Source organism: Pavona decussata, unplaced genomic scaffold (genome assembly GCF_977016875.1).
Source record: "Pavona decussata unplaced genomic scaffold, jaPavDecu1.1 SCAFFOLD_237, whole genome shotgun sequence".
In the NCBI taxonomy this organism is placed as follows: domain Eukaryota; kingdom Metazoa; phylum Cnidaria; class Anthozoa; order Scleractinia; family Agariciidae; genus Pavona; species Pavona decussata.
Window position 1 is genome coordinate 590,001 of NW_028145642.1, and position 22,304 is coordinate 612,304.

The following is a 22,304-nucleotide window of genomic DNA, read 5'->3' on the forward strand; positions in this document are numbered from 1 at the left end:
GCACTTTGGCAGCCACCTGGCGTGGGTGTTCAAAACGGGCGGCACATCTTTGGCATGGGACATACACAGAATGCACCTTATCAGTCAAAGTGCAGTTTCTTCGCTGTGAACTCTCCGCCGTTTAAACTGCCGAGTACTTCCTCTAAGTTATTCTTTTGATTTACCGCTTGAAAACGGTTTGTTTCTTTCTGAAAACAGCATATGAGAGTCTTGAAACTAACATGGCCGCCAATTTGAAAGACAGCCTTTCTTGCTAGGCTCAGATCAAGGCTATGTGATGTCACACAGATAGGGATGAGTCGGTCCCCTCCTTCCTGACACACACGTACACGCATGATGATGGATTCTGATTGGCCGGTTTTTTGTTGAAGATAATGAAATTCCATATTCCTTCTAGGAGAGAAGAGGGTTTAATCCAGGTTTAATTAATTTATTCATTACAATATTTTGTGACTAGGATGAAGGGAAAAAAAAAGAAAAAAAAACAAAAAGACCTTACAGAAATTTTGGTATGGTCAGCCCCAGGCCATCCAGTGTAAAAACTTGACCTACAGTACTGTGCGAAAGTGATGAGAGCAAATTTCAACGAATTTCATCAAAATTTGATGAAAAGTACTTAAAAACAGGGAAATTTTAAAGGACAGAAAAGCCACTATTGTTATGACATGGGATTTCGTCATTTCTTCATGCATCACACTATCCATTTCTAAGATCCCAAAGTGCATATAGCTTCCTCCAATGCCTGGATCTCTCTCCCATCTGCCAAGGCGATAGACTTGACAGTTGTTATTTTCTCAACGTTGCACATTTTATCAATTCCAAAATCCATGCCAATGCCATTACTAAAGACCCGAATGGTATGGACTAGACTCTCAAGAAGTTTTTGTTTTGACTGTCTTGGCAAACACGTTGAGGTTGTTCTTTAAAAGTAAATGGTTGATCTTTTCCCCATTTAGATTCAAGCTACAATTTGCTTTTTTCTAAGAATCAGGCTTAATGGGAACAATAAAATGACAAACGATAATGGGGATAATTCACCTCCCTGAAAGATCCCTCTGTTGATATAAACTTCGCCGAACACCTCACGTCCTGCTGCAAGTAGAGTCTTCCTTCTTCCCATGCTCCTAATTAGTGGCCTTTCAATGTTTTCTGCAATGCCAAAAATGTTCAAACAATCTATAATCCAGGAGTAAGGCACCATGTCTGCCACAGGATTATTTTATCAATGAAGAGTACATGTAAATCGCTAGTTCCTTTTGACCACTTATGGCATCCTTTTTGTTTTTCCAGTAGCAAATTGTTTTCATCCAGAAAACTTTTTACCTCCTCTGTAGTCATCCCTGTCAGTACCTTCCACATAATTGTTAGACATGACTTGTTATTGGTCTATAGTTGCTAGCTATAAAATTATTCGCTTTGGTCTTATCCTTCATAACAAGCTTCATTCTTCCTATTGTCATCCAACATGGCACAACTCCTGATTTCAAATTTCAGGTTTCTTTATTTCCATATACTAACATTAAACATTAAAGCAAGGAACAGGGATTAGCTAGCTGCTCTAAGGTTCTCTCATGCAGAAGCTACTAGCTTCAATTATTTATTATCATTGAAGGGGTCAGGGTATAGCTTCACTAGCATTACATTTCTTCTTTGTTCACGCTAGGTGACTGTGTACAAGGCAGGTAGGGTTACCCCAGTTCCGTGGTAACCGGCTACCTGCCTTGTAAACACTGCTAGGGATAAATGGCCTACACAGGGATACACAGGACAACTTTTTGCTTGTTTCCAGACCCTTGAAAAGTTGAAAAGACTGAGTTGTGGAAATGGTGGAACGAGTACAAACTGGCTTTCAATACCGCCATTTTCACTTACCTTCCACTTGCAGAAACCAAAAATGTTTCTGGTGAACCATCTACAAGCCAATTTTACAATTTTCAAGAATTTTCTAGTGCTTTTCACAGCTTTGCACTATGTAATATTGTTGACCTGGGCCCAGTTGTTCAAAGCCCGATTAACATGAACTTTGATTCCAGTTTAAGGATGGTGCCTACTAATACCAAAGTATTTTTGTGCAGTTAATGACAATGCGGGAAGAGCAGATCTTAGCAAGGCCTATTGGAATCCAAAAAGAAAATTGGAGGTAACCATGTATTTTTCAGAGATAATTAAGCAACAATATCTCTAAAAAGGGCCAAAATATAAAGCAATGTATGGGTTTTTTTTCAAATTGAAGCTTAATTTTCTCTGAAAAATGCATGGTTACCCCCAATTTTCTTTTGAGATACCAAAGGCATTTGGTAAGTTCTGCTTTCTCCGCATAGCCTTAAACTGCACAAAAATTTTCCTGTATTAGTAGGCATAGGAAACCCGAGTATCTCGTGATGCGCAGAACGTATTTTTCCAAAAACGTTTTGTCCTTCAGTTTTGACTGGTACTTTTCTTTGCTATTAGCTAAAATTAATATTAGCTTTTTAAAGATGTCTGTAACAAGCAAGATGAAAACCTTGGTTAACTGTTAACCGTGAGTGACACATGATATTTAATCCTCTTGCTAGGGTAACCTTACATTGTAGCACTAGGGTTACCCTCCCTCCTTGTAAACGGGGCGAGTTTTTGGTACGAGCTTAGTTGCAACAAAAGTTTGTGCGGTTTGGATCTCAAGGAATTTATTTGATTACCTTTCTTAAGTCACCATTTTCTTACATCGACTGACTGATCTGATGTTCAAAACATTGGTTTTACACACTGGGCGATCCAAACGATCAATTGAAAGCTGGCACAGCTGAACCTGCTAACACTACTGTCGTGTATTAACAGCATCAATGCAATTCGTACCTCTTGCCTTATGATGAAATATTCAAAGGTTTGTAACCACAAGAATCCAGTTCTTGAGATAATTGAATAAACAATTTGCAGGAATGTTGTTTGATTGGTACTGTTGGCTGTAGGAGCATTGATACGTACATCTTGTATGAAAGACTGCATTGGATCAAGGGGAGGGGCCCTGGGTGCAATTTGCTCCCTCTTTTTTATAAAAAAGAAAATAAAATATTGCCTTTTAAAACTATATATATTTGAATTCATAAGGTATTATATCATTGTAAAACACTCTGGTGGCAAAGAAATACCAACCAACCAACCAAACATGTGGGATTACTGGAAACTGAATTGCCACTTGTTCAGTAATTTTTTACTTGATTGAATTTGAAAATTAATAAAACATTTAATTCTAACATTACACATTTAATTTTTGGTAGAACTAAGTTTCTGTCATGGAGAACTTAAATTAATTGAGTCTTGACTTATACATGTATTAGGTTTTTATAAAAGAATTTAATTTATTTAACAAATTTATGACCTAGTAAGAAGAAAACTGCTGGAGTTTGCAAGTAACTGTTTCTTGCTTGTTTCTCTACAGGTCTGATAGATTTTGAAGTAAGAAGCTACCCAATGGTTAACTGTCGTGCTTTGTCAGAAAAGTCAACTGATAAAGAACATGTGATCAAGGTATTGATGTGCAATTATCCTAGTGCAGTGACCACAATGACATGTCTATAGCCATAATGATTATCTTTTTATACATGTACTATGGAATGACAGTACTTTATTTATTTATTTGCTACATGTAGGAATGATCTACTTCAATCTGCTTAATTGGCACCTGAGAAATGCAGAGTTTTCAAGATTATTAATAAGAAGGGAAATCCTTAATTCTCAGAAGTGCTTCAGGACTCATGTTTGTTTATTAGTTGCCATGAAGTCACCTGAAGAATATGCATATTGATATAACTGCTTGTTCATCCTAGACAATATATTAATCGAGAAACAAATTGAATGTAATTAATAATCAGATGAAGAAGAAAAATTTTATTTTAACAGGGTGGCCCATTCAGCTCAAAGGCTGATATCCATAAGGGCCCTTGCATCTTACAGTGTACATAAAGAATAAAATTCCATGATCAAAGAGGCCTATAATATAATAAAATTACTAGGAAACATCATCAGAAGTCAACTAGTAATCAACTTCAAATTTAGGGCTGTTTGCAATGATGATACAATACTTTATTTACTTTATTGACACTCCCGATAGGGCTTTTGCAGTCTGTGACAATTTGCAATACACAAATAAATATTAAAAATGATAATCAGTTCAAGTAATTAAAACATACACTGTAGTTAAAAACTGGTGACGGGGTAGCTCATCGTAAAAAGTCTTTTAGAAGATACTTTTTTAAATTATGCTTAATTTCAGATGGTAAGTTATTCCATATATAAACAATTCTATAAGAAAAGGATCTCTGCCCTGTTAAAGTGTTAAATAATGGGATATCGATTGCTGCAAACTTCTAGTCGCCCACCCACTTACGTTACCTCTAAAAATAAATTTATTACCTAGTAAATACTCTGGGGCCATGCCTGTCATACACTTACTTATACGTCATACACTGATCAGAATGACATGACAGGAAGTGTTTGAGTGTGCAAATGAAATGCACGCAAGTTCCTTTTTTATTTTATAATCATTATGATAAATCTAAAAAACACAGCAGTATATTTTTGCATTGTATTGTGGTTGAAAAAAAGTTTTCATTATATCACAAAATAAATGTGTAGTCAAAGTGTCCAATCAGGTTAAAGCTATTTGTGGTTGCAACTTGACTTGCACTTTTCTGGCAGTTGTGCATGTGGGTTTGGGAATGCTATTAATAGCAATTTATTCTGTGTATTCCAATTTTTACCTTCTTGGGACAAATTGCACTTTTCTAAAATGTAAAGAGTCAACTGAAGGATAATTGTAACATGTAAATTCTGCTAAATTCATTTGAACTTGAAACGCTCATTTCTCCATATATATACCAATATTTCAATGAGATTGAAATATTAACTACAATTTTGTATTGGATGTGGCTTTTCAAAGCCCTCCAGTAGTCAATTCAGCAAATCCTCTAAATTGCATAAAACAGAGGTAACTTGTTGCAAAACAAAACAACATTTGTGCTAATCATGTTTAGGAGTGAACTTGCACAATCATGTACCAAAGTACAAAGACTTATCAGTGATTACGAGAATCAGGACTCATTGGTGATCCAGATACATATCTGGACTCTGCGAGTCTTGCATCCTGTGATTTGTGTTTTTGCGTGTAAAGTCTGCTGCTGACTTCTCACTGAGAAACAATAAGGGCAACACTTGACAACATACATTACACTGAACAAGCAAAAACACATTTAAAGCTGTGTCTGTACATTTGACATAATGTTCTGTGTGTAAAAGTTTACTTGTCTAATGACATGTAACTTGACAAAAGTTTTCTTCTTTCAACATTATTTAACCTGTGTCATGCAACTTTACTTTATATCTGAGGCCTAATTGTAGTACTCCCTTCTTACACACTCTGCATCCATAACACAGCTGAATACTATTGAATTTTGACGTTGTCTTATGAAAGCATTGGTCTTTATAGTCACAATGACACTTTGTATATTTATAATTTCAGGATGAGCCTTTAGATGAAGAGAATGACACTGTGCATGTTGTTACCAAAAAAGAAAAAGTTGTGGGTAAGTTTATCATTGTAACAGCCTCTTAGTAAGCACTGACGGCCAACTGAAAAATGTTGGGTGCATGGCTGAGTGAATACGTTTCGTTCTTTTTTACTGTGAATACAAGTACAACATGCCCCTTTTAATGTGATGAATACAAAAGGGTACCATACCCCCTAAATTAAGTAGAACTTAGCAGATACTCTTTATCTAAATTACATTTAGAAAGTTGGTATAGTGTAGTATAGAAAACGAAGACCCCGAAAACGACGATCAAAGACCTACATGTAAGACCACAAAACACGAAAAATGTCGCTCCAGCGATTCGTAAAGAACACAGTCTCTTGTACTGATGTTTCCGGACTTTTAATTAACTACAACTTGTCTCTCAACACCGTGAGAACTAAAGATTAAAATGTTAACTTTACAAATTACTCAAATGAAAAATAATTGCTACGCGAAACAAAAGGTAAAAATTACAGTTTACGCAATTGGATAAAAACAACTAAATGAAAACGTTATGTACAGTGACATTGACGTGCGTTAATATAAATGAAAGTAAAAAACGATACAAAGTAACAAAACTTAAGTTACAAGCGTCGCTAAGTACGCGTACGCTGATTGAAACCTCGTAATAACAAAAGCAGCGAAAATATTTACCTTGGTGCTGCCTTCGAATAACTAGAACGATACTTTCTGCTGTAGCTTGGTGAACTTTAACTTGAACTTTCTTTAACTTTCTTGCACTTTCTTGCACTTAAAACTTTAACTTGACTAGGACTTAACTAACTTCTTGAACTTGCTTACGACTTGTGACTTGTGAGGAAAAACTAAAACAGTTTGACTTTTTAATTACTTAATTTGCGCTGTCGCGTGCCCTGTCGTGATCGTGTCGTGATCGGCAAGAGCGCGCGCTATTTAAATTACGCGCTTTCTAGAAACTTCTAGATAGTTCTACGAAAGACTAAAAACGTTACTTACGGAAAACTGTTACTTAAATAAGCCGATTCCTAAAATAAATGACCGGCTTTTCTTAAACAAATAACAACTTGATAAAACGATAACAGTATAAACAAATGCCGTGACTCTCACGGTTTCTTGCGGTAGCTACACTCCCACCAAAATATTAATGATAATCTGAGGGAACTTTCACAAAACCATGAATAATTTGACGATATCACTGAGAGAGAAGCCACAGTAAACGATTTGAAACTACTTTAATTTGGATCAGTCCCCTCTAAGAGAAGAACCACTTTCTGGATCGGCCTTTCGATTACGGATGAGTGGGAACTGTTTCTCTCCTTCTCGGAACCTTTAACACCCAGCTTGATTCTGACCGAGCGAACGAGACCATCTTTATCTGGCGTTGTCTCCATAATCTTGCCAAGGGGCCACTCATTTCGTGAGGTTTCATGTTGCACAATGACGATATCTCCAATCTTCAGATTTCTTCTTGGTACTGACCATTTTTGCCTTGAATTTGAGGTGAGGAGATACTCCTTTCGTCATCTACCCCGAAACTGCTCTGCAAGATATTGTAGCTTTCGCCATCGCTTTCGGGCGCAGATATCTTCTTGGACGAAATTTCCTGGTGGTGGGGAGATTAACGTGTTCTTCATGGTCAACAGATGATTTGGAGTTAGAGGCTCTAAACTCTTGGGGTCATTCAGGGTTTGGCAGGTCAAAGGGCGGCTGTTGATGATCGCCATAACTTCATAGAATCAAAGGCTCCTGTGAGCCAACTCGTGAATGCAGATGACACATCAGTAATTGAAATTAAGACGGCTACGGACACTTCCTTGAAAGCTAAAAGAAATTATATGATATCTTTGCCCGATTATGTAACGAGAAATAACCATTCTTGTACTATACAAATCGTTTTGGCCCTCGTGCCCGGCTTTGCGGTGAGCCCACCCATAAAAACCGCCAGCTTTGCTCGAGCTGATCTCACGAAGGGAAATCTGTTGAACAAAGTGTCGGACTACATTTCATGCCCGGCCTAAATGCGTGAAATTTTTCCTTCGGAGTTCAGTCCACGCAATCCTGAAGTAAAAATAATTTGAAATATGACTAACTTTTGCTAATAATTTTTTTTTTTTCAATGAGAGCTAGTCGTCTGTATTTTGCTTCATTTATATTCAATGAACGTACTGAAAAGGTTTTGATCCTGTACACTTGCATTTCAATAAATTCTCCACGGTATGTATTAAACAGTTGATCAAAATTCATCGACCGCGTCCTTTTGCTTTCCCAATGGAAATTGCGAAAATGAAACATTTTTTCCCTTTCAAACCTCTTTGAAAGCTGAAGAGATCAAAAATTGTTCATTTCTCCAGAAATTTGCATAATTTTGTTTACGACGTCACTGATGCGTGACATGGCACTTTCCGCTTTCGCGTGAAAACTGACAGCTAAACTAATGTTTTTCAGCAAACTAATCTACTTGATATAATACTTTTGTATGTGAAGCAAAAATATCATGAAAGATGTCGAGTTTTCATGTATGCAAAAAGTTATGATTAGCAGTGAACTTATCAGTTAAGAGTGTCTTTTCTGGCGGGAAATATTTTTTGGCGGCAAACTTTCATGTCACGTAAATGCTCTGGTTTATTCAAAGAGCTTGCTGACAGTTCACTAATTGAATTTTTAAATTAAATTATTTTTTAATTCAATTATTGTTAAATTCAATTATTTTTACATTCTGAAAAGTGGAAAAAAACGAAAAAACCTATAACTTTGCTCAGATTCAACGAAAAATCTCCATTCTTACACTAAAATGATTGTCACATTATTCTCTACAGATTGAATGAGAATATCCTGACGCGCCGTGAACAGAAAATTTTCGCGTGTTTTCTTCCACTTATTGAATTTAAAACTCATTCACTGCACATGCCCGAAAGTTAACGACAGAACAGACCAACCAACCAACCAAGCGGAAAAGTCCACTATCGCTATAACTCGTTCATTGCGCATGCGCGCATTCACGAGTTAAAAAGGTGCGAAGAGATGATGTGTCTTGAAAGTCTTCCCTTGAAATCGATGAGGATATTATTGAGGATGCTTCTGGTTGTCCTTATTTGCCTTTCCCATACTCTTCCCCGATTACTTGAATACGGAACATTCATGATGAAATCGCAGCGATTCTTCGTGAGATATGGTTGAATCTTGTCGCCGTCCAGCTCCTTTAGGGCACTTGCCAGTTCGTTTCTTGCTCCTACAAAGTTTGATCCTTGATCAGACCTTAGCTGCTGAACGGGTCCTCGGGTGGCAATGAAGCATCTTAATGCGTTTATGAAGGCATCGGTCGTCATGTCATCCAACTCTTCTATGTGTATTGCGCGAGAGCTCATGCAGGTGAATATTACTCCATATCTCTTCAGATCTTTGCGTCCTTCTCTGACGATAAACGGACCAAAGCATCCATCCCACAATACGTAAACGGAGGGGTGGACTCTACTCTTTCTTGGGGGAGATCAGCCATCTTTTGACCTTCAATTGATCTCCTTTGTCGTCTACATCGCACACATTTATGGATGTGTAAGGATACTGCGGCGGAAAGATCTAGGACCCATAGTCCATTAGAACGAATCTCATTCATAGTCATTCCTTTTCCTTAATGTCTCACCTTCTTACGAAAATGACCAATTATCAGGTCGGTGATGTGAGAACTTCTTGGTAAGATGATCGGGTGCTTCAATTCAAACGGCAAAGTGGATTTTTCTAGTCTTCCTCCAACTCGCAGCAAGCCATGATCATCAAGAAAGGGATATAACTTCAGAAGAGGACTATTCTTCATGAGCTTGCAGTTTTCTCCTTGGTTGCTGAGTCTCGTTATCTCATCCTCGAAAGCTGTGCGTTGCACCTCCTTGAAGATAAGTATTTCAGCTTCTGGTCGTTCAGCCACCGATGTGATAACTGTTTTAGGCTTGTTTTTGTTGTTGGAGAATCTCTTTAGGTATGAAACTACTCCTACTGCCTTGGCCCAGTCGGAGAATCTGGTCATACAGTTGATGAGGCTGAATGAACTTTTGGTTGTAGTTTTGAGGACGGTGGATCTAACTTCTGGGTCCCCAATCTGAATGGCAGGAATTCCTTCTTCACCAAATGAAATTTCTTTCTCCCGCAGAAAGGCTGGTCCACTAAACCAATTAGACTTTATTAACTCTTGAACGCTTAGGCCCTTGGATGCGTGGTCAGCGGGGTTGCTTTTGGTGTCGATGTACCGCCATTCCTTGGGATCTGTGTTGGACCTTATCATCTGCACTCTACTTGATACAAATGTATGGAATCTCTTGGCCTCATTGTTGATGTACCCAAGCACTACTTTCGAGTCTGTCTAGAAATACTGCTTAAGGCTTGCGTAGTTCAATTCTTCTTTTAGCATCACGCCAATCTTTGCTGCTACAACCGCTGCTGTAAGCTCCAGTCTTGGTATAGTGGTTATCTTCGATGGAGCGACGCGAGATTTTCCCATTACCAGTGCGACATAAACGTTGTCGTCTTCATCTTTGACTCTCAGGTGTAAGCACTGTCCGTATCCGAATGTGCTAGCATCTGTAAAATTGTGTAACTCGTAGGTCTTTCCTTGACCTGTCATCTTTGGCTCAAAACATCTTGGTATTTTCAGCTCTCTTAAACGCAGAAGATCTATCTTCTATTGCTCCCACCTTGGCCTGAGTTCTTCGGGCAGTGGATCATCCCAACTGATGCCCTTGTGACATACTTCTTGGAGAATCGTCTTAGCTCTTAGGACCAAAGGGGCGAGGAATCCAAGGGGTTCATAAACAGAAGCCACTGTCGACAACACTCCTCTTCTAGTCAGGGGTTGATCCTTCAGGACGATAGAGAAACCAAAGCAGTCTAGCTCTACTGACCATTGTACACTGAGAACTCTTTCTATCAGGAGCTGTTCTGACGGTAGATCCAAGTTGATATCAACTGCTCTCTCACTCTTTGGTACTGACTTGAGTACTGAACGATCATTTGAGACGAACTTGTGTAGGCGAAGGCCGCCACGTTAACAAATTTCTCGAGCTCCTTGGATAAGACCTTTTGCTTGCTCCACAGATTCTACACTGGCCAGTCCGTCATCTACGTAGAAATCATGCGTCATGAACTGGGCTACTGCAGGGTACACTTCCTTTTCTTGATTCGCCATGTACTTGAAGGCGTAACAGGCACAACCAGGCGATGAGGTCGCACCAAACAAATGCACTTTCATTCTGTACTCTTTGGGTTCTTGGCTGACATCGCTGTTTGGCCACCAGAGAAATTGAAGGTAATCTCTCTCTACTTTGCGTACGACAAACTGATGAAACATTTTCTCCACGTCACAAGTTATGGCGTAGGGATACCTTCTGAACCTGCACAGAACACCGATCAAGTTGTTGGTCAGGTCGGGTCCGCTGAGTAAATGGTCGTTCAGAGAAGTTCCCTTGCACTTCGCTGAACAGTCAAACACCACTCTGATTTTGTTCTTCTTTGGATGATAGACACCATGATGCGGTATATACCACTTTACGTCTTTGTCTTGATAAACTGCTGGGGCTTCTTCGGCGTCCCCTCTGCTTAAAATTTCATTCATGAACTCTATATAATCTTCTTTATACTTTACATCTTTTAGAAATCTTCTTTTCAGGTGCTCAAGTCGTGTGAGTGCAGTGAAGCGATTGTCAGGTAGTAGAGGTCGTTCTTTAAATGGTAATGGCATCTCGTAGTGTCCATTGTCTGCTCTTTTGATGCCTTCTTCCATGATCTTTAGAAATTGCAGGTGTTCTTGAGAGGTCATTTTTCCGGTCCATCTTTCTTATCATGAAAGTCTGACTCGAGGACACGTATAACTTCGCCCATTGTTACGACTGGTACTTCCTTTACAGCGACTCTGTGGCAAAGGGATCTTCCACTGTTCACGTTAGCAGTGCCTACAATACTCCAGCCGATATCTGTTCTGATCCCATATGGCTCTTTGGACTTGCTAGCCATAACGTCTCTTGGCGTTAGTGCTTGAGAGCAGTCGTATCCGATAAGTAGACCAACGTTGCAGTCTAACAAATCTTGCATTTCGTCTTCTATTGCTCGTAGGTGATCCCACCTCTTAGCAGTGGATTTTGTAGGTATGTGACCTTCATCGGTGGAAATCACAGTTCTTGTTTATGCTGTAGGGATAGGGATCTTGAGATCGGAATTATATCCTCTTACTTGGAGACTTGAGACCTTTTCGCTGTTAACGAGTAGCTCTCGACTGGTGATGGTGCTTAATCGAAGTTTCGTCGGCTCTGTTTCTGCACCAAGCTCGTCACAGGTTTCCTTTAGAATGAACGTAGCGTCACTCTGTGTGTCTAAGATAGCGTAGACCAGTAGTTCCTTGTCAGGTCTAGAGCTTGCTGATAACCACACAGGAACTATCATTGAGGTGCTAGTAGTTGAAACTCCTAGTGAAGTGTACGAAGTTGACTTGGGAACGCTCCTGGATTCACTGTCACTTCTGTCTTCTTTCTTCTCTGGGGCACTACGGTTTCCATGGAGACAGGTAGGATGCTTCTTCTTGCACATAGAGCAAGTCAATCTTTTTCGACAATCTTTGAACACATGACCTTTCTTCAGGCATCCGAAGCAGAGTCTGTTTTCTTTGACGAACTCGAGTCTTTTCTCGAGTGCTTCAGTCTTGAACTTTAAACAAGCATCTAAGTGATGATCTGTCTTCTTACAGAATGTGCGTTCCACCTGTTGTCTTAGATCTCCCTTTGGCTCTTTCAAAATTTTTTCAGTTGTCTTGGCGGAGAAGATAGTCTTGTTCCCTTTGATATCTTTGTTTCTTTGTCCCTTGTGTGCGTTGTCCGACATTTCTAACTCTTTCACAGCGCAGAGGAAGAAATTGGGTTGCACACCAGATCGGCTTCTGAAGTGACGAAGGTGACAAATGCCTTGAAATCAGGATACGTCTTGTGTTCTTTCAGGTGTTTATTTGCTTCTCTGTTCCATCGTGCGATGAACCAGTCCGGTAACTTGACGAGTAACTTCTGATTTTCGATGTAATCGTTTGGGACATTGAGGCCTTGTATTACTTGCATTGCGGTTAGCACGCTTGATAGGAAGTCAGCAAACTTCCTGAGGCCTTGATGATCTCTGGCAACGATCTTCGGCCATCGTTGTAACTTATCTCTGTAAGCCTTTGTTATGATGAACGGGTGACCAAACCTCTCATCTAAGATGCTCCACGCCCTTCCATACGCTTCTGAGGAGTTTTGCAGGAAGAGACCACTAATAGCTTCTCTCGCGGCTCCACCAACTTATCGTTTCAAACAGTACATCTTACCACTTGACGGTAAGGCTTTTCGGTCAATTAGAGCGTGGATACTGACTAGGTTCGCCACTGAAGACAGTTGGCTCAGGTACTGGGAGGCGGCTTAAACTAATTGAGTCAGTTATTGCAGTGATAATCGCGGCGGTACCGTCTGCTTTTGGTGTTGAATCTTGGCAATCAGAGGACCGGCGTTGATCGACTTGACCATATGGGAGTTGATTGCTTTCATCGAAAAGGTATGACTGATTTACTTGCTGAGAGTGCTGATCGGACTGCGGTAGCGGTCTGGGAGCATTTACAACTGTCACCGAATCTTTGATTGGTATAGGCTGAGGGAACGATGTTGGAGTTGTCTCATGGTTTGTCAGTAGAGTTGGAGGTATGAGTAAGATATGATCTTCAATGGAATCCACGTCGTCTTCCGGTTGTTCGACTTCTTCATATATCATTAACTTGGCTCTTGCTATCTCTATCTGTTTCTTCACTTCCATCTGTTCCAACTCCAGTTTTCTCCGCGCGAGTTCGTTCTCAATTCTTGCTGTTTCCGCTCTGAGTTGCGCTTCCATCTTCGCTGTTTCTCCTTTTTACTTCGCTTCTTCTTGTAGAGCGTCGAACTCAACTTGTTTCGCGGCCAATTCTGCAGCTGCATCAGCCTTCTTTAAGTCGATGGAGGATGTCCTTGAAGATTTGCTGGCTCTTGACCTTGCGGATACTTTACTGTAGACTGACCTTTTATCCTCACCGTTGCGTGACTGTTCCTTTCTGAAGGACTGTCGATTGATTTGATGTTGAAAATTGCGAGTCTCTGCGTCGCAGGTGTCCACCATGCGGAGGATTTCTTGTCGTGGTAGTCGTACTTGCCGAAGCTTCTCGTAGACTTTGTGGACATTTTCACAGTGAGTCTGTAGGTTGGAGATTTTTTGGTCTTTTTCCTTTTGCGATGTTGATGCTTCATTGGCCAAGAACGTTTCGATTAGCGTGACTTCTTTTTTCCATGTTTCGTAAGCTCCGTTGAATTTCTTAAGTAGGCGATCTTCTTCTTTTTCTTTTTCTTCGGGGCGACATTCTTGATACGCCTGACTCTTTTCGGTAAAAGTCCGCTCTCGAATACTTCGTTGTTGACTTTCGATGGAATCCGTGGGCTGATCTTCATTTTCCTTGTTGACCGATAACGATAGCGGCTCCTCAACGGGGATTTCTGAATCGGACATTTTACGCTAAATATACGCTTAACCTTCTTAACTTTAAATATAGTAATAGCACAGTCGACTTGTATTAAAATAATTCGAGCAAACGAACTGTGCGATGTTTTTAAAATGTACTTACTAATACTAAAATGTACTTAGAATTAATAAATGGGAAATAAATATGCGACAAACTTTAAATTACTCTCCTAAGTTACACTAAATTAACTACTTCAAGATCTGTCTCTACGGTAGTAAGGCTTCTTAATTTTAATAGTGTCTCTTAGAATTCAAACGTTTCAACGTAAATAAAGACTTCTTTAACTTATAATATACCGTATTTACTAGGAAATCCGCGTGCGAAACGTCGATTCTTGACCTTTGGACTTATTTACATCGCTTCACACGGCTGGTCACGCGCCACCATCTCGCTGGTCGACCCATCGATCACCACCGGCGTGAATTTGCGTCTTGATTTTTTGATGTTTGGTTGCGGCAAGTTCTCACTGTCGCTCCAGCGATTCGTAAAGAACACAGTCTCTTGTACTGATGTTTCCTGCAGACTTTAATTAACTTCAACTTGTCTCTCTACATCGTGAGAACTAAAGATTAAAATGTTTACAAATTACTCAAATGAAAAATAATTGCTACGCGAAACAAAAGGTAAAAATTACAGTTTACGCAATTGGATAAAAACAACTAAATGAAAACGCTATTAAAGTACAGTGACATTGACTTGCGTTAATATAAATGAAAGTAAAAAACGATACAAAGTAACAAAACTTAAGTTACAAGCGTCGCTAAGTACGCGTACGCTGATTGAAACATTAACTCGTAATAACAAAAGCAGCGAAAATATTTACCTTGGTGCTGCCTTCGAATAACTGGAACGATAGTTTCTACTGTAGCTTGGTGAACTTTAACTTGAACTTTCTTTAACTTTCTTGCACTTTCTTGCACTTAAAACTTTAACTTGACTTGGACTTTATAACTATGTGAGGAAAAACTAATTAAAAACAGTTTGACTTTTTACTTAATTTGCGCTGTCGCATGCCCTGTCGTGATCGTGTCGTGATCGGCAAGAGCGCGCGCTATTTAAATTACGCGCTTTCTAGAAACTTCTAAATAGTTCTACGAAAGACAAAAAACGTTTCTTACGGAAAACTGTTACTTAAATAAGCCGATTCCTAAAATAAATCACCGGCTTTTCTGAAACAAATAACAACTTGATAAAACGATAACAGTATAAACAAATGCCGTGACTCTCACGGTTTCTTGCGGTAGCTACAAAAAACATTCCATATGTAAGTACATGTATACCCAATTTAAAAAAGACAGGAAATAACTACAAATTAGACTCTCCCAGATTGAATAAGGAGCTTTGACTCTTAAACTTAAGTAGCAATGTCTTTGTGGCATGCTATTATCAGCTTGTGCATCGCAGGATAAGTTCAATAATTATTAATAGTATTAACCCAAGATTGCTTCTAGAGTATGGGGCTTTTTTGCGGCCAAAATATCGAACATGGATACATCAATATTTTGTTCAATTACGTTATTGTTATGCGTTATAATAAAAGTTGTAAAATAAAATAAATCAATTTCGTCCAGGAGACATCGATTTTGGATGTCATACATCGATGTTATGGAGCATACATCGCTTTCCTGAATCATGCAACTAAAAGATGTTCGATAAAACTAAAAGATGAGGAAGTGTAAATAGAAGTGACCGGAAGTCAGCTAAGAGAAGAGGCCCTGGGAACTAACACTTTCAATATGGCGGAAATAGAGGAAGATTAACGAACACACTTTTGAAAAGCACAATACAAGGTGCACGAATTTGGCTTCCCAACATTGATGGATTTTTTATGTCTTTGGGTAGGCTACTGGAAAGTGCAGAAGGGCAAAGGAACACTGCATCCTACGACTCGGCTGAATTTTAGTAGCCGTTTACGCAGTGGTGGTTGGACACGGTCCGCAAAGCATGCTGGGGCGAGCACAGGGAGCCCACACAAACCGTGTGACTGGTGACTGTTTACAAAATTTAAAGGATTTGTATGGAAATATTATAAGGTTCGTATTATAGCCAAATGTTAGGGAAAATATTTATCTGAAAAGTCACAATAAATGTAAACTTACCTCAATCGTTGTGCTTTGTCGTTCTTTTGCCAGAAAACGGCGAATTTAGGCGATTTTGAAGGTTTTGCTTTCGTCGTTTACCTGAGCGTTATATAGAACGCTCAGGTAAACGACGAAAGCAAAACCTTCAAAATCGCCTAAATTTGCCGTTTTCTGGCAAAAGAACGACAAAGCACAACGATTGAGGTAAGTTTACATTTATTGTGACTTTTCAGATAAATATTTTCCCTAACATTTGGCTATAATACGAACCTTATAATATTTCCATACAAATCCTTTAAATTTTGTAAACAGTCACCAGTCACACGGTTTGTGTGGGCTCCCTGTGTTGTAACAAACCTTCGTGCTGTGCAGATCTCAAGGAATGACAAATTTTCGCTTCAAAAAGGCAGAAAATCGGTTAATTCGGTAATTTATTCGATAAGTTTTCTCTGGTTACCGTAAGCGCACATCGACTGACTAATGTAACGCTCAAAACGTTGGGTTTACACGGCGATCCTAGCGATCGATCGATCGAAAGCCGGTACAGCCGAAACTGCTCCATGTAATCAGTGTAATTACCACTTCCATACAATTGCAAAACCAATCCTGTTGTCCTTATATGAAATCGTACCTTTTGAATTATAATGTACGATCACGGGTTCGAAAATCTGGCAATGAAATATTCAGAGTTCATAACTGCTGGAATCCAATTCTGGTGGAAATAGCCGAATATTATAAAACGAAATGAAGTAAACAAGGATTGTAGGGAAATGAAGATTTTCACGGCCTTACTGGATAGGAATTTCGTTTAACCATTCTGTATACTGGTTGCCAATGAGACTGGGACATGGAAAAAAGCTCTCACACAAGTTCAGCTTGCAAGAGTCATAAATTTTAGCCACACAGGAGTACTAAATTAGTAAATATAAGTTTGACATAACAAGTTCTTCAATAATAATTTGTTTTATTACATCACATGTTGCGTGAGGGAAATGAAAACATCAAATTGATCTTGAATGAAATAAGTCAAAAAACCTTGTGAACAATGCCAAATACTCTACCTTCCTTTACTGGGCAGACCCTTACTTTGTATGGAAAGACAGTGTATTGGATCAAGGTGAGGGGCCCTGGGTGCATGCTCCCTCTTTAATTATATATTTAAAAGAAAATAAGGCCTTTTAATACAAACATCAATACACAAAACAATGTTATGGAGATTATGTACATTAGTACCCTCAAACATAGAGAGTGTGAAAGCCAAATAGTAGGGTGGTAAGGAATCACAAATGAACAATAAAAATTCAGAGTAAGTACAAATAGCTGCTCAAAAATGATTCCATAGTCCAACAAACTATGATAGCACACAATATAAAAATATTGACTTCACAAAAGTTTTGCCCCCCCCCCCCCATCCCACTTTCCCATTACTACAGTGGTTCAGCCTTATAAAAACTCCAAAAAACCTGTGAGCAATATTCTCTTTGATCTTGGAAGATTTCTAGTTCAGTACTAACAAGACAGACTACCAAATATCAAATCTATGTTTTTATTTTATTTCAATAATAACAATAACAATAATAATGAAAACTGCTGTACATATTGCACATGTAATTCATAACTTGGCAAAGGGGCACAGTATTATAGTCATACTAGATGTCCTCCTCTCCTTTACATGTACTAGTCACTTTAAATCTACAACATATCTATGATGATTATGTTATTGGATAATTTGGAGAAATATTGAAATACAAATTGAGGGGAACTCTGCTCACAAGGCATGCCCCCCACTCATAAACTAAGGGCCTGTTTGCATCGAAGTGTATTTTGTACACCAATGTGGAGGTGGATGACTCGACATAGTTTGCAGAGCATACCAGAGATTTCCGCCACTGACAATAGTCAAGTGCAATTGAGATCAAACTTGGCAAAGGAGGACAGTATTCAATAGTCACATTAGATGTCCCCCTCTCTTTAACATGTACTTGTCACTTTAAAGCCTACAACATATCTAATAATTATGTAATTGGATTGGAGAAATATTGAAATACAAATTGAGGGGAACTCTGCTCACAAGGCATGCCCCCCCACTCATAAACTAAGGGCCTGTTTACATCAAAGTGTATCTTGTACACCAATGTGAAGGTGGATGACTCCACATAGTTTGCCGAGCATACCAGAGATTTCAGCTACTGACAATGGTCAAGTGTAATTGAGATCAAATTAGCATACATCTTCTTTGAAGGTCATCTTTCAAATCAGCTGTCAATCCCTTTTATTAACAACACAAATTACATACAATCTATACACAATTATAGATTAATACAATAAGCACAGAGGTAATAAGCCAAATCATCAAGAGAGATTTCATATATGCTTGACTTTTGATGTAAAATATATGCCTGAAGTGACCAAATATTTTCTTGTATGGGAATATATGGAAATATATACAGTCAGTTAATGCATAGAGTGTATAAATATACAGCTCAGGCATGCAAATTATTGTACAAGCATACAAGATATACTTTAAAAGTATAAGTAGAATGTAATTTCTGCACAACTGATTCTTAATTTAAGGAACTAAGTCGCAAGTGTTTCCCCTTTTTAGTTATTAATTTTTCTGTGGATCTGTGCTTGTGATAATAATATTTCCGATATTTTAGTCAACATCTACCAACAGTCCATAGCCCTGAAGCCTCAACATTTTTGTCCTGAGGTGAAATAGCAGGTCATTTAGAACAGCCGGCTAGAGCTTTCACTTGAGCTATAATTGTAAACCTAGAGACAAATCAAGCAAAGAGGAAAACGTCACAATAAATCTGTGTTACATCGTGACTCGCTCATTGTTTGCTCCTCACAATCGCCAAACTTTAAACGCACATAGCAGAGAAACGGTGAGAGGTGCGATGGGGTGCGATGCCTTAAAATCCAAGAGCAACTTTTTATTAAACAAATGGTGTAACTTTTTTTCCTGAAACCCTGACGATATAGCGTCAAAAAGCAAACACGTTCATTGATCATTGCACGTGGAGAAAAGCGGCCATATTGGACAAGCTTGCGAGGAAGTCGAATATTGACGACAATAACTAAGGAAATTATGAGAAAATACAATCACTGGTCACCTACATACCTCGTCACTTGTTGAATCCTTTCATTTGGAAGAAAAGCCGTCTACACGGTAAATAAAACAGTAAATAAGACGAAGCAATCATTCACGCGAAGATCCTTCCTAAAAACGCTGGTGAAAGAATACGGTGATGTGATTGGCCAATTACTGCTACCATGATGCTCTTCGGACCGTGTCCAACCACCACTGCCGTTTACGTGAAAACGATGAACTTGATGTGTACGTGAGGGAAATTCTTGAAGTGACACCAAGCGGTGGTCAACACCTGATTGAAGGGAGCTTGAGGCAAAGCGGCCTAGGAATCCATTGCCATCCTATTTAGGAATCCATTCGAAGAGCGGATCCAGATGTTAGCACTTTAAGAGCAGCACAGCAGATAATTCTTAGAGTGTACAGTGTGCCATGCCCCAATGCGTTATGGTAAAATAAAGGAATTCGTTGAAGCGGTATTTATCTAACACCACCTCCTTTCTAACGAGTCTCTGTTTAAAGGGGTCACCTTTTGTAACAAACCTCCCCTCACCATTAGACCCCACCCCCTTATTTCAAAACAGTCAGGCACTTTGTCATTTCTCTAAAGGATAACATTGGGTCGTGCAAGGGCTATGGTAGGGAGGTGAGAATATAATTTTCATACATGAGCATCCAAAATGCCAATTCAATTCTGACATATCCCATGATTTGAAATACCTCTTCCAATACTATTTAGACCCTTCACTTCTCACCCCCACCCAGTTTCCCAGCCCTCACGTTCCCTATATTATGCTGCCTGTTCCTTGTGGTCAACAATACTGTACTGATAGTGGCTTTGCCAGGGGAAAAAACCCTCTGGCACCCAGGGTAGGTCAACAAATGCCTCTTGCTGTTATTATATTAATAATAATAATAATATTAATAATATTGTTACAGGTATTCAATTACAATAAGTTCAAATTTGACACCTGTAACTGGACACCCACATGATTGTGCGCCGATAATGTGGCAAATAGGTGCGCGGAGAACCAATCACGATCAAGAATTTTGTTATAGAATGATATGTAGCGATATGTGATCTGTAGCCTTGGTCTGCCAACTAAACCGTTTCCCGCCACAGCTGAAAGATAATTCTCTCAAAGTCCCTTGAAAGTTCATTCATAATAAAAACCAAGTTCGTTTAGATCTGAGATCACCCCAACTTCATTTTGGAAGGCTTCTGCTATTCTTAAAGTCAAAGTGACAAGAGTTCTTTCGTTTTTCGTAAACGGCGACTATAAAATTCAGCTGATTCGTGGGATGCAGTGTTACTTTGCCCTTCTGCACTTTCCAGTAGCCTACCCAAAGACATAAAAAACCCATCAATGTTGGGAAGCCAAATTTGTGCACCTTGCATTGTGCTTTTAAAAAGTGTGTTCGCTAATCTTCCTCTATTTCCGCCATATTAAAAGTGTTGGTTCCCAGGGCCTCTTCTCTTAGCTGACTTCCAGTCGCCTTTGTTTCTGCTTCCTCATCTTTTAGTTTTATCGAACATCTTTTAGTTGCATGATTCAGGAAAGCGATGTATGCTCAATAACATCGATGTATGACATCCAAAATCGATGTATTCTGGACGAAATTGATTTATTTTATTTTACAACTTGTATTAAAATGCAAAGCGATAACGTAATCAGTGAACAAAACATTGGTGTATCCATGTTCGATATTTTGTCCACAAAAAAGCCCCATACTACAGTTATTAATTAAATATTTTTTTCTGTATTTATTCATCTGTTTCCATTTTCTCCATTTAACTGCCTCAAATAGCTTGATTGCTACCTGCAGGTTTTCAAGTGTTGTCTTTAAATGGCTGATTATCTGAATTTTAAACTACATGTAAGTTGTTGTTTCACTGGCATGGGAATCAGGTTGCACAACTTGCACTCATTAAGGCATTGAGGTGGATATTTTCAAATCAATATTTTGCATGGATGGCTTGCTTCGATCTCTGTCATCCTACTCCACTTTTTCAACCTATGATCAAATTTTATGGTTTTGTTGGTTTCCAAGCAACAGCTGTTACCAGAGCAACGGTGGTGCAAATCACTTCGCTCAAACAATGTCAATTATTTTGGAATCTACATGTAGTCAAACACTTTTTATTGAAACTTTTCAGGATTTAAAGTACCCAACCTAGACAATTACTTGTGGGGAAAGTTAGAAAAAAATCTGTAATCGACAATTCATTTTATTTCAACATTCTTGGTATAGTTTGATAGCTCTGTAGAGCCATTGTGAGGGGTTTAGATATCTACTGTGCAGTTTAAAGTGGATGCGCTACACGTTCATCGCCTGGACGCGCACAGCTCTAAAAGTATACAATAACCTTACCCGGTCGTTACCGGTAATACAATGTAAGATTTGGTACCTTAATGATTACTGGAGTTGCAACAAGCATCGCTCCTCCACTATGGGAGTCCCCAAATGGAACCATACCGTTTTCAAAACACTCCATATTTTAAAATGATGTGGTTTTGTGTTATAGTGCCTTAAATAATACACAAGCAATTACATCTAAGAACTCATCTAACTCATACCTTTTTATCAGTTTTGCTGCAGTTACCAATGGTCACATTATTATGAGACAACCCAACGTTCTCATCAACAACACAAACAAACAAAATGATTTGGAATCCAATAATCAAAACTCAGAGCTGCTAGATGCTGTTAAACTGAACTTGTTTCTGTGACGTCCGCTTCTAGAGATAACTGGAGTGTACATGAAAATCTAGTTGTTATCCAAAAGTAAAATGCATTATTTGAAATGGGCTGAAAAGTTTGGTGCATGCAATTACATGGCACTGAGTCAAACATGCAATGATTAGAAAAGAAGGAAGAAAAGTGCCAATGTTTTTCAAAAGAGCTCCAAACGTTTCATGCTTTGCCCTTCTTCAGTGAATTTCTGTAAAATGTGGTGCAGTAAAATGTGCCCCAACTGGCACATTTTATCTGATAAATAGTGACAAAATTATTCACTGGATAAAGTTTACCACTCTGTGAACAACTGGGGCCAAGTA

General features: G+C 38.9%; 1 protein-coding gene across 1 annotated transcript in view; it reads left to right on the plus strand.

Annotated features, from left to right (window-relative positions):
* Positions 1 to 22,304, plus strand: part of LOC146457761 (heat shock protein 75 kDa, mitochondrial-like) — a 108,914-nt gene that overhangs the window by 3,652 nt on the left and 82,958 nt on the right. The window contains exons 2-3 of the mRNA XM_085091471.1: positions 3,419 to 3,507; positions 5,498 to 5,561. Of these exons, the coding sequence (XP_084947597.1) occupies positions 3,419 to 3,507; positions 5,498 to 5,561 (153 nt within the window). The remainder of the gene's footprint in view (positions 1 to 3,418; positions 3,508 to 5,497; positions 5,562 to 22,304) is intronic.